Here is a 14,088-nt window from a genome sequence, read left to right as displayed (position 1 = left end):
CTACTTACACCGCAAATGACGATGATATCGTGCTGATAAACACATTTGCTCGTTTGGTGACAAATGATGTCGTTTAACAGATAAAGTGTAAATAGAGCCTATCTGATTTGTAATTGGACTGTTCTTCGCTGTTTGCTCTGTCTCAGAGCTCCCCCAAGCACGCGCGCTCACGCAGAAAGAAAGAAAGAGAGATAAGGGGAGGGGTGAAGTGAGTAATTGATTGCCTTCCGCAATAACATGTTAGTTAGTCGGTCCAGCTCTTGGTGCATCGCTGTTCACCGAGTGAGAGCCAGTCTTATATATATTCATGTTGTACGTCACTCCGAAAAAGTGCTTCAGAGAGACGGTGGGAGTCTGGGAGTCAGAAGTGTTTAGGCAGCGGGCGATATGAGGTTACACCTGTGATCCTCGTTTTCCTTCATTCTTGTCCAAACTTTGACATTTTCAGTCAGCTGCTGAGCCGTCATGACCTCTAAGGGAGACTCTAAACGTCCAGCTGTTCTTGAGGGCAGTAGTCGCAGTCCGCTGGATCAGCTTCAACCACCGGTCAACACCAACAAACCGCTGACGCCTTTCGGCATAGATGACATTCTCAACAAACCGTCTGTGAAAAGGAGCTACTTTCTCAGCGGACAGAAGTTGCCCTCGGCTTGTCACGGCGTGTCCGGCCGGGTGCTGCTCAGTCAAACCTCCCCGCTCTGCGCGCTGGAGGAGCTGGCCAGCAAAACCTTTGAAGGCCTGGAGGTCAGCGTCCTGCAGGCTGCTGAAGGTAAAAGGCTGTTTTCTTCCTTTCTTATTGTAGGTGAGGAGAACATCCTCACTGTTACAACCGCAACAGCAGCAGCTTACTTTTCTGAAATATGAAAAATATCCGTAGATGTTTGGAGAAAAAGCTTTCAGCGTTATTTCTTGTACCTAATTGTAAGTACTACTGTTTTCTAAACAATGAATGATCCTGTGCTAGATATTTTTTCCTATTCGAAAACCGCTTTATGTTTTTAAATGTGCTCATTGAAATTTGACAAAGCACGCTAACTAAATGAATGAATCTGAATGAATGAATTTCGGAATCATTTCAGTGATGTCGTACTGGAGTTTTTGGTGACTTATAATTGTTTTGTTTTGTGTAACACTGTTTTTAGTGACTTGTAAACGTGTGTTTTATTCCAGTTTTACATTCTGTATGATCTTATTTCTACAGGCAGAGACGGGCTAACCCTACTCGGTCAGAGAAACACCCCTAAAAAGCGGCGGAAATCCCGCACGGCCTTCACCAACCACCAAATATATGAGCTGGAGAAACGTTTTCTGTACCAGAAGTACTTGAGCCCAGCGGACCGGGACCAGATGGCTCAGCAGCTTGGTCTGACCAACGCACAGGTCATCACATGGTTCCAGAACCGCCGGGCTAAGCTTAAGCGGGACTTGGAGGAGATGAAAGCGGACGTGGAGTCCGCCAAGGCCGCCGGCGCTGTGGCCTTTGAAAAGCTCTCCAAGCTGGCTGAGCTGGAGAAGTCCGCGGCGGCGGCGGGAGTTATGGGTGAGGGGACGATTTCTGGGCCGGGCCAAACCGAGCAACACCAGATCTCTTCCAGATTCCACACCACCGACACCCTAGACTCGCTGCATTTATTACCTCCATCACCTGCATCGACCGGTGACTATCGACTGACCACCAAGTGTTGCTTGGATGATGAAGATGAGATTGACGTTGGTGACTAAATAACACAGAGACAGTCGCGTGTTGCCCAATAACGCGATAGTAACAGACAGCCTTTAGAGGATTTACATAGCGGTGCGATTCAAAAATAGACGTCTCCGCTGTGATTTGCCAAAAGCCTTGCTGAACAGGCCCAGGCTCTGAAAACGCGTGGACTCTTCAGATTCAAACACTGATCACTGCTCTGGCTACAATCAGAAAGATTTCACTGCACATTTAATGCAGCCTACTTTGTGCTATAAAGCGGTGGAAATGCTTCTGTGAATCAGTTTGTAAGCCTGAGAAGACTGTTTTTAACCTTTTGATATATCAGCCCTCCAACGATAACTGCACAGAACAAGTGCGGTTGCTTGTATTAAACATGGTTTAAATAGGGTTTGATGTTTTGTAACACTTCACGTGCCTTAGAAATACAAAAACGAACCATAATAGCAGACATCTGTACAAATTGTACAAATGTACAAATGTTAATAAAAATGCATTTTTTTTTAAATATGCAGATTATCTCGCGTTGCTCAACATGATTTCCGGGGTGAACCAAGCGTTATTGAAGTGTAATATTTCTGTTTAAACGAAGTTACTCGAGATAAAGGCTTCTCGTTGAGGAGGACTGTGGGAGAGAAAATGCCAAACTCATCTAAACAGCAACTCACCTTCTGACCTGCTGTGCTTGAACATAATATGGGAAAAAGAACGCCTACGCGTAGTTTTCCCCGGGGGCGGCTCTACACCGTCGCGCGATGTGGAGACAAGCGTGTCCGCCTGCCTCACCGTCCGGCGGCTCAGTGCGCACAAAGGGCAGTGTTGCAGAGGCCATATGGTTGGAGGGCTCTCCTCTCAATTACGAGTCGCTTTGATGGATTGACTTAACCCGTCTTTTCATCTGTTTATACCCCTTTTGTCACGCATAATTCAGACACTTTCGTTGGTTGCTGCTGTGTTCAAACACACTGCCATGAATGTGAATGAGGCATAGTGGGGCGGTCAGGGAGCGGTGAAATAATTGACTTATAGATAAAGGAGCGCCTGCAGAGCTCCACCCCCCAGTAATCAGACCCAACCAATATGCCCCCCCCATAAAATTATGAATTATCTTGCATAAATAGGCTGTTGATTTTCTTTACTCATTTCAGGTATTACCAGCAAAATGATTGCATGTTTAATAATCCGGGAATTTACCCAGATTTATTTATTTATTTAGACAGAGAGCTTCGCCCCCCCAATGTTCAGCACAAAGTTACGCTGATGAGCTCCTGGTTACACATTTCATCACCCATATGCTGCATTTTTTTGCATTTGAATTCATGAAATTTACTATATTAAAAAAAACACTCCCACTGTATTTTTCTAAACAAAACTATAAAAGCAACAACTTTGTAACAAAATGTCCAAAGTAGATATAAAATATGTAATATAAAACATTGATTGTTTATTAAACAATTCTCAAAGGCGATTATTAAAATGAAAAATATGACCAATATTGCCATTTACAGCCAACGCTTGACAGTTTCTTATAGAAACAGCTAAACATGCAAAATATGTTTTTATATCAATATCCAGCTTGTCATTCCGAATATAGATTTGTGAGGATTTATAATTTGATTTGTCAATAAATATATTTGTTCAGTAGGAAAAAAAGAAATTATTATTTGCCATGAAGCGTCCGATTTTCTTTTTCTTTTCTTTTTGTTTAATGTTTTATTTAATTTGTGTGTATATCACAGCAGGTGTATGTAGATGCACAATATATAGAATGACTATGAGTCTAGGTGATGCTATCTTAGTCAGTCCCCCCCATGGGGGTTTGTGTGTGTGTGATAGGGAGAGAGGGAGAGAGAGATCATTTATTCAATTGTCCGTAAAATGGAAGTTTGATGCATGTCCTCGTGCTCCCTCCATTTTTTTCTGTGGGACCTCAACAAAAAAGGCTGTTATCAACCGGGATCCTCCAAAAACAACGATAAATTGATCGATCGATTAAAATGCGATGTATATCTTTGTTTCTCTTTAAACTGCCAACTCCTAGACATACTTCCTCTTTTACTACTAATGTGCAAAAATCTCGAGCCACCCCTAATTTTGCTTGGAAAATAAGATGCATATGCAGCCATTTATTGAAACATGTGCAACTATACATGGATATATAGTATACAAGACAAAAACAGTATGTACAATTCTAATGAGCTTGAAAGTCAATTATTAGCATGAACAACTTTGTTTTTCAACAAAGCTTGAACTGTCTCGGTCAAGTCTTCTTGCTTTATGTTAGGAAGTCCTCAGGAATCGTTTTTCATGCTTCTCGAAGGACATTCCCAAGCTGGATGCTTTTTATTCCATTCTCTGTCAAGATGATCTCACACTGCTTCAACAGTGTTGATGATAGGCCAGCGAGAGGCAGATGCAGGATAGCTCGTCAGCCTGTCAAAAACATATAGATGCTAATAATCGCTGTATGTGTGATGTTCCTATAATAGTTTGTTCCTGTTAGCCCACCTGCTAAGGAGAAGATAGGGCACATACAGACACATGTTCAGACATACTCTACAATCATTGTAGCAAGATCAAAATGATGATGATTACTATTATTATGCTGAGACCAGTTCTGTCCAATCTATAAGCAATAGTCAGTGACATACTATCGATTATTTCCTAATTCAAAGCATTGCTCATCGAGCACAAATTCTTGTGTTTGTTGGTGAACTGTACTGTAGAGCTGGACTGTACTGCAATGTAAAGTTCTATGCTGTGAAAGCTGCCCTGCAAATGCCTGCGTGTGCTTTAAGAGCAGTTTGTGATGAGCTGGTGTCCATGCTTTGTGTTTGTGTGAGTCAGGATGGAGCTGAAGAAATGAACTGCCTCTGCTCCAGGGTACAACTTGATTGATCACTAAATAGGCTAAATTTGAAAGTTTTAGTTATAACGTTCCTGTAGAGCCCCTTAACACTTCAAACTTCAATTTTATGGTCTATTGAACGAAGTGTGTTCCTGACAGAATTGATATATGTATTAATTTACTTTAACCTGTAATTAATTACTATCCAAAAAGAAAACACCCCCCTCCTCCAACACATGCCCATTTTGTTTTTAAATTTCCAAGCTTAGTTGATCATTCAGAAGCAGAAATGAATTTAGCAGTCCAAGAAGATACCTCTCTTTTTTTCACACATCGCCTTTCACCCCCCTCCTGGGGCCTGAGTTTCCTGGTTGCTAAACTGCTCGTTGAGTGTATTAAAATCAGAGATGCAGAACAAGCTTGGCTGGCTATCTGGTGAAAAAAAGAAATTGCCTGTCCACTTTTGTGATGTGTTCATGCTGAGCAGGTTCTTCTTAATGTGGCTTGTCATTGCAACCTGGGATTTACAGCCGGCAGGTAGGGAGCACACTTTACGGTGTTAGCACACATATTTGTTTACAGTGTGTGAAAAGAAAAACAATGAAAGACTTTCAGAAAACCTGGAAAACTATTAAACTACAAGAGGGCTTCCTACCTTGACCATTTCAATTTCAGTAAGAAAAAAGGATGACACAAGCATAGAAACTGCCCACAAACTTCTGTAGATTTGTCAGATTATACAATCAGATCTTTTATTAAGTCTCTTATGTTTAGACGTTCAAAAGTAAGTAAATAGATCATTGTTAAAGGAAACAATGGTGGAAAAAGTTTTCTTTTAGTTGATAACTTACTGATGAAGCAGCACAGGGGTGTTGTGTGTGACTTCAAACATCCTGCTTACCTAAGGTGTAGAAATTCTATGAGGAGTTTGCCTTTTTCTGGGTATTCTAGCTTCCCACCAGGTTAACTGGTGATTCTAAACAGGCTCAGGGAGGGGTGGCCATCTGCTGCCACTGGTTGAGGATGAATCCAGACTGGTTCTACAGAAGAGCGGTCCCAAAGCTGAAGGCTCTGCCTCCCTTTCTAAATAGCCAATCTAAGAGGACGCACACTATTGGTGTAATATGGTACTATAAGGGCATTAAGATAAGATGGCGCCTAATTATTAAGACCTTGTGTGTGAGGAGCAGGATTTTAAAATTTATTCTGGATTTAACAGGGAACCAATGAAGAGGGGCCAGTATGGGAGAAATATGCTTTCTCTTTCTGCTTGACAGTACTTTGGATTAAGATGAAGTATTTAAAGATCACTGAATAAGATATATGAATGTGTAACGCTGCAGGCGTGGCTGGAGACCAAGTACAAGTAACGGTGTTAAAAGTAACGGCGTTACTTTTTTCAGTAACAAGTAATCTAACTAATTACTATTTCTATCGTTACAACGCCGTTACCGTTACTAACAAGAAAATGCGGTGGCGTTACTATTTTTCAACAAACAGACGGTTGAAGCTGTGTTCAGCTTACCGCTTCTTATATCAGTTGCACGGAAGTAGCTGTAAGTAATCCGGGCGCTACAGCTTTAAGCAGCTGTGCGCGCTCCCGCGGACGGTGATCACTTTCTTGCAGACGATCACTTTTTGGCACAAAACCTGGAGCTCAGGGGGCAAAACGATCGCATGAGTGCTGCTGTTTGACTGAGGAAGAATAAAGTAGTGGTGGTAAGCCAATCACATGACCACTTCAAGACAAAGCAACAAGGTACCAGTTTATAAATTGTGTTGATAGGCCTCGTAAAACCAGAGTCATGATAAACAATATATATGCGTGTTTTTCCCTCAATAGTTTCATCACGTTTACTGTCTAAGGACAGCGCAGCGAGACCTCTCTGCTTATGAGCAAACAAAAAACAGCTCGTTCCTGTTGGTGGAAAAATGCACCATGTCGACCAATCAAAAAATGATATGGCAACATGACATTTGGTTGTTTAGGGAGAGGGGGAAGATTTAGGAGTGACGCGAGAGAGAGAGAGCAGAAAAAGAGAGAGAGCGAGTTTTGAGATGTGAGAGATTTGTGACGTTTAGCGTGTTTGGAGTGTGTAGTTAATGTTTTGTCTTGTGTAGTTAGTGTTGTGGATAGTTTTGTGTTGTGTGTCAGAACAATGATGTGACTGCTGTCTCCAGGTAGAAACAGGAGTGATACACCTGCTGCTGTCAGACCTGCAGGTATCAGGCTGTGATGTTCTCCTTTATAGTGGACAGAAATTATTTTTTGGAGCGGCACAAATAATTTGTGCGGCATCTTATTGAAGAACAGCTGATTGTTCTGTAAATAGTCTGAAATGGTTATTTAAAAGAGGGTAAAAGGTAAATGGCTACAAATAACTTTGTTGTTTGCAAAACTTGTACATAGGATTTTAAAATTTAAAATGACAATTTATATTTGCATTTAAAGAAATATGATTCAATAAACATGTTTGTGGTTGTTACAGTAAAAAATATAACTTTTTCTACTCATATTTTGTTTTTTAGTCTGATTTTAGATTGTGTTAATACAGTCTGTCAAAATGAAAACATAACTGTAAATTCAGACACGTGAGGTTGTGCTGAAAAGGATGACACCAAACAAGGCAAAGTAAACAGTTTTTAAAGGTGAAATAGAGGAAACATCAAAAGTAGGTAAAAATGGCCAATTATACCCTGGACCCCAGAGGGTTAAACATTTTTTTAAAGTAACGTAATAGTTACTTTTCAAGTAATTAATTACTTTTAGAATATTGTAACTCAGTTACTAACTCAGTTACTTTTTTGAAGAACTAACTAGTAACTATAATTAATTACTTTTTCAAAGCAACTTGCCCAACACGGCATATCACTAAATACAAAGGGCCTTGAGGGGCAGGTGGGTTACCCAGAGGCTATCGGTCCCATGCACCCATTCTGTTCGCCCACACTTCAGAGGGGAGATGATGGGTGTGTGTCACTCTCTGGGCTGCATGTACTTGCATTTTGGCATGGTTGTTGGCCTGTTTGTTTCAGTGCTCTTTGTCTGTTAACCTAGGTTCTCTGTTCCTACTTTAATTGTCAGTCCAAAGTCATTCCTAGAACCCAGTTTGTTTGAAACACAATTCATCTACAGACTGTGAACGGACCTTATTTTTTCTGTTATTGGTAAAGGAAAATGCTCACCTGTTCACAACCTGATTGCCCACTCTCCAGCCGCATTTCTCTCATGCCCCTGGATTTCCTTCTAAATGCCAATCAATTACTCCTTCTAAGCCTAAATTTACCTTTTCAACAATTAAGACTCTTAAAAATATTCACAAGCGCCACAATAAACATTTCCTCCCACCTGGACTGCAGTCAGTGTTCTCCCTCCTCTCTGGCAGAGCTCCTGTGCCGATAAACAATCCACTACCTTTCAATAAACTCTAAAAACCTGCCCCAATCTTCAGGCGATGTTGTGTAGGATTGTCAACCAAGACAGCCCTACAAGACTGAGGGCCTTTAGGAACTCAGGTTAAATCTCCTTCATCCTAGGGGGTCAGCCATCAAGGAGTTATTTAACTGCCTCAGTGACCTCACCCCCACAAAGGATGAGTCATCCCTCACATTCCCAGATTGCACTATGGAAGGCGTATATATATATATATATATATATATATATATATATATATATATATATATAATATTCTGTAACTCTATAACTTCTGTCGGTGCTGTGCTTATTTGGAACCGAATTTCCCAGAGGAACCCACCCGAGGGATTAATAAAGTTTTATCTTATCTTATCTTATCTTATCTTTAAATTAGTAACTTAGTTACATTACTAGTTACTTCTATCAAAAGTAACTCAGTTACTTCAAGTTACTCGTTACTTTCAAAGTAACTAGTTACTAGGGAAAGTAACTTTGGTTCTACTCAGAATTCTCTTGTTAATGTGTTCCTTCCGTAACTGGATACCAGCCAGACTGTAAGTCTTCTAGCTTGCTTACATGTTAGCACTATCCTGCCACAGTGCACTGTGCCACCTACCAATAGAAAGGAAAAGATAATGTGCATATTTCCACGAGAGAAATCCCACGCCTGGACCGTCGTTGACCGTCGCCATGATTCTAGCCTACGTCACAGCGTCATGTGCGCTTTTTACATCCAACACAAAAACTGCAGTCGTGGTGCTTTGATTGTACTCAGAACTCGGAAGTTCTGCCTTCTGAATAGGAAGATGTAGGTAACACCAGACTGCAGATGAGCTGCTTACAGGGCTGGACTGGGACAAAAAATCGGCCCGGGCGTTTTGACTAGAAACCGGCCGCCATTATAAGCCTTTGAATGAAAACAAACGCTGTTGTGACAGTGATGTACACTGTTCTGATGGTATATATGCATCAATCTATCAATCGTTTGTTGTAAGATTCAGATAATTATTTTTTAAAAGCGAGACATTTTAAATGAGAATAAGAAAGAAAAGTATTTCTTTGTGCCCCCCTCTCCCTGTTAATGCCCCCCGTGTGTGTGTGTGTGTGTGTGTGTGTGTGTGGGAGGGGGGAAGTGAGTGAGAGTGGCCCACAGGAGCCGCTGATCTCTGAATGTCTGACTTGTAAAATGTGTCATTAGTGAAAAGAAGTTGCAATGGACTAAATAATTCCATTCTGATTTTGTGATTCTTATATTATTAATATTAGTATTATTTAATTCTCCTTTTGCTTTGCTCCTGCTAAATTTTTAAAAGAAAATTGTCTGCAATTAAAGTCTAAATTGTGGACGTTCCCTTTTTAACACTTTGTGGAACAGTAAATGTAAAAATCTGAGTTTCAACCCATTTTAGTGTAAATAGCTCTTATAGGTCACTCCAGCCCTTTAAACGTACCAGACCCTTGAGGTTTACTCTCCAGGCCCCTAAAATTAACCCACGTATTCCAAGTGCACTAATCGAGAGGGAAGTTGAAGTAACAAGTGTGGCTGGTCGGACACCTGGATTTCGAGGCGCTCAGGACTGGGCAAGTCCCCAGTTCCATCTCAGCTTTGTATTGCCTACTGGGTAAGACTCACTAACAGAGAGCTGATCCATAATTCCTGTGTCAGGGTGCTGGTTCCTCAGATTGACAATATCAAAAGGAATCAACTGAGGTTCAGTGTAAAATTGAATACAGGCTCAAATCAGAACATAAGTCGTAATCTTAACCAAGCATTTTTAGTTCTTTTTAAAGATATCTAATTTATCTGTCAATATTTTAAATTAATTAACTTTACTCACCCATCTTGAAGGCTAGCTAGATTGACATCTTCATTACTGTTGCTAAAATCTGATTTTACCCCTAGGATCAGATTAACTTACCATCATTAGACTTGTGTAGAAGCCCGTACAAAAGCAAATAGTGAATCTGTCATGGTTCCATAGTCTGTCTTGCTTTTCCTGTCCCTCCACCTCCCTGCCGACTGCTTACCTGTTAGTAATTAGCTTTCAAATGAACTTGTGACTCATGGGATATCAGGCTGGCCACTTATGACTGGAGCACAGATCGTTGGAACAAAGATCATTGCATCAGCAGGTACACACTTGGCCTCTGTCTAGTTTTGATTTCTCTGTTTCCTATTCCCATGAAATAACCCATATCTTTGTGCAGACCTCTCTGTGAGTTCAGGGCCATGTGAACATCTTTTTGTGTGTGCCCTTGGAAGACTTTAAAATTAAATAAAATGAGCGAGTTATGAAATAATAATAATGGATTGCATTTATATAGCGCTTTTCGGGACCCCTCAAAGCGCTTTACAATGCCACTATTCATTCACTCTCACATTCACACACTGGTGAAGGCAGCTACAGTTGTAGCCACAGCTGCCCTGGGGCAGACTGACAGAAGCGAGGCTGCCATATCGCGCCATCGGCCCCTCTGGCCATCACCACCAACACTTGAGCCACGATCACCCCTATGATTATGAAGCTAATCTTTAATCTCAGCCAAACCAATTTTCTCAGACACAAATACAACACTGAAATAAAACAAACATTTAGAAATGATCTAAGTGGAGGGGCTTGAAAACGACGTGGCAGGAGTCAGGCGTTCTCACCGGCTTCAGTGAGCCTTGACCTCCCAGTCAGCTATCGAGCTGGTGGGTAACAGACGTCTCAGAAAACGTAGGAGCACTTTTGCAAATATGTGATGTCTTGATAAACCAAGAAATTATTTTAAGTTTACAGATCTACATTCTTGCCTGAAATTATCTTAAAAGTTTATTTTGTGTCACAGAAACAGTAATATTTCAAACTTTTTAGTCACTCTTCTCCGCCATTGCTGCGTTTGAGTATTGGGTGAAATGCATTCTGGGATATTTGGCTGCACAAGTCACCACAGATGTGCGCTAGATAGAATGGGAGGAGCAAGAACACATCTGGGAACATAATTCTGAGCGTAGTTGAGTTGATGTGTACTTCGAATTGGAACAGTACTTGGTCTATGACTAACGATGTATCACAACTCCACGAGAACGCAAGCACACACACAAGTACGCATACTAAGAAACGGCCTTAGTGTGTGTCTCTATCGATGCTTTTAGAAGGTTGAAATTATATATTTGTGTGGCTCTTTCCCTTTCAAACTGCACCACTTTATGGTCAAAGTCCCTCACTCACATGTAACCACAAAGGGTTCTTGCTACTTGGCGAGTAACTTTAAGTTGGATGAAGGGAGCAATACAAGAACTTTGTCTTACCCTAGCCCGTCTGTTGTACAGGGGCTGCTGAAGTTCCTGGGCTTGGAAAAAGGTATCTTGTAATAACCTCCCTAACATGTGTAGCTTTGCTCTCAGGTCCAGAATGTGTTGAATTAAACTTTTTCGTAGGCTTTGACGTTCCTCCCATTTCCTTCAACTAGGTCCAACACTGCTCGCGGAATCATGCCGAACATCAACTCAAAGGGTGGGAATACTGTGGAGGCCTGGGTCACCATCAGCACTGCAAGCAAGAGATCGTCTAGCCAAGGATCCTCATTATGTTCATCAACGTGAGTGAACTTTATGAATCATGGACTTTAAAGTTTTGTTCTGCCACTCCACCAGTCCATCAGTCTGAGGGTAATAAAGTCTGGTACAGTCTATCCAGAAAAGGGCAAAGGCAGAAGCTAACTGCAGCCTTGTGCAGCACTACAGGAAACTTTTGAATATCCCTATGCTCAAACCTAATCTCCACCCATTCTGCCTCCAGCAATGCTCTGGGCCAAATCAGGGTTTGATGGACCAAGGTTTGCACGCATCCTTTCCAGAGGGGAGAGGTGTTGGTAGGCCAGCAACACAGAACACCTGCGAGAAATGTCCCAGCCGCCCACACCTCCTTTACTCCTGCTGCAACAACTGTGCAACCCACTTGAATTGGATACAGAGCCTTCAGAATGATCATTCAAATTGTTAACAATCTCACAATATCTTCAAACATGAACTCTAAAGCTAAATACCCTTCAAAATGCAGGAAAACCTCCCCAAATTAGATGATTCCCTATGAGCACGCACTGGCAACAGTGGGAAGAAAAATGCTCTTTTAACGGGAAGAAACGTCCAGCAGAAGCAGGCGGGTCAGCCATCTGCCACGACTGGTGAGGAGAAGGAGCTCAGACAAAGTTGCATCCTCCTGATGTTAAACAGCAAATTCTCCAAGAACAAGCTTTCCTGGTTATTGCTCCTCTACTGTCACCTTGTGGTGACTTTTTCATAGTACAGTCAGTCTGTAAGTTAGGGTCATAATGAAACCACATGAAGCAGTTCATGTCATGCTTAGCATCAGAAGAATTTGTGACACAGGCAAATGTTACTCATGTATGGAGGTAAGGATGTATTAGGCTGTGAAACACAAGAAACCTATTTACTGAACTTTGGGACAAAAACCTGGAAGGTCTGCTTAATCGGAATCAGAACACTTTATTAATCCCTCAGGAAACTATGTCCTTGGAGGTATTTCATAGTCCTCAACACCCAGTTTTGAATTTTATAACCTTTAGAAGACAAATATTTATGAATAAATAGAATTAAACAGTCAAACCCAAGCCTCAATTTTTATACAGATATATCCTTTTAGGCAGGGGTCCCCAATCCCACTCCACTAGGGCCGGTGTCCTGCAGGTTTTAGATCTCACACTGGGTCAACACACCTGAATCAAATGATTAGTTCATTACCAGGCCTCTGGAGAACTCCAAGACATGTTGAGAAGGTAATTTATCCATTTAAATCAGCTGTGATGGATCAAGGACACATCTAAAACCTGCAGGGACACCGGCCCTCGTGGACTGGGATTGGGTACCCCTGCTTTTAGGTAACAAGGATGTGATGTAAGTATGGTGAGAAACATAGAACAAAATAGTTTGAATAACAAAGCTCTTAAATTAATACAGTTCAATGTTCTCCAGTCCTTTGAATATCTCTTTCATATTTTGTTGTTTAGTAAGTAGTGCTGACATGCTTCCTTCAAATTATGCAGACAGAAGGGAGTCAAATGCAGACGATTAAGGCAGCTACCTAAATAATGGTTCAGGCAAAGTGCAGCAACTCAGAATCCACAAACCAAGCAGTAAGACACAAGATGCGAGGACTGAGACTATAAATGTGCTAAGGGCCAATTAGGCAAATGGTGAGCAGGTGGGTAAACAAACAGGTGCAAGCAATCAAGGGATAATGACATAAAGGAAGTAAAACTAAATGCAATATAGAAGGAATAAAAGACTACAAAATAAAAAAGTAACACGAGAGACAGAGATGGAGACATAACAAGAAACACAGATTAGACATGACAAACTGAAACTCAAGGAATAAACAAAAGTATAACCCTGAACATAAATAAACTGCTTATCTAAAAGCTGAGACTATAAACATAAAGAAACCAACCAGAAAGTAAATGTTGTTAGAAGAATCTAAAACTTGGAACAACATAAGAATCCCAAAATTAATGCCCAATATCAGGACCAGGAGAGGTCCACGAAAGATGGATTGAACCACTAACCTTCCCATCAGCAGGTGACCTGCTCCACCACCATGAAAAAAACTCCATGATAGTTTTTTGTTTGTTTGTTTTTTATTTCATTAAGGGAAAACTGGAGCTGGTTCTGAGCAAAGAGGACAGTGTGGTTGTTTTTTTAAAGAATCCTAATTAAGGCACTGACTTTCCACAGGCTACAGGATAACTTTGATTATTGGTTTAGCATCTCAGTGCCTGGGTTGCCGTTAGTTCCCTCTTTTTTTCCAATCAGTTCACTGAGCCAAGAGGGAACTAACGGCAAGAGTTGGGAGTTCGCCTTGTAATCGGAAGGTTGCCGGTTCGAGCCCCGGCTCGGACAGTCTCGGTCGTTGTGTCCTTGGGCAAGACATTTCACCCGTTGCCTACTGGTGGTGGTCAGAGGGCCCGGTGGCGCCAGTGTCCGGCAGCCTCGCCTCTGTCAGTGCGCCCCAGGGTGGCTGTGGCTACAATGTAGCCATCACCAGTGTGTGAATGGGTGGATGACTGGATATGTAAAGCGCTTTGGGGTCCTTAGAGACTAGTAAAGCGCTGTATAAA

General features: G+C 41.5%; 1 protein-coding gene across 1 annotated transcript; it reads left to right on the top strand.

The window, feature by feature from the left end:
* Positions 1 to 413: 413 nt before the first annotated feature.
* lbx1a (ladybird homeobox 1a) lies at positions 414 to 2,244 on the top strand. The gene is made up of 2 exons (XM_084949131.1): positions 414 to 769; positions 1,202 to 2,244. The coding sequence occupies exons 1-2, from the start codon at positions 466 to 468 to the stop codon at positions 1,720 to 1,722; spliced, it is 825 nt and encodes a 274-aa protein (XP_084805257.1). The 5' UTR covers positions 414 to 465; the 3' UTR covers positions 1,723 to 2,244.
* Positions 2,245 to 14,088: the final 11,844 nt, after the last annotated feature.

The sequence above is a fragment of the Perissodus microlepis genome, chromosome 13 (assembly GCF_051167445.1).
Source record: "Perissodus microlepis isolate ML-2025 ecotype Zambia chromosome 13, ASM5116744v1, whole genome shotgun sequence".
Taxonomy (NCBI): Eukaryota; Metazoa; Chordata; class Actinopteri; order Cichliformes; family Cichlidae; genus Perissodus; species Perissodus microlepis.
This window is presented reverse-complemented; position numbering and strand designations above follow the sequence as displayed.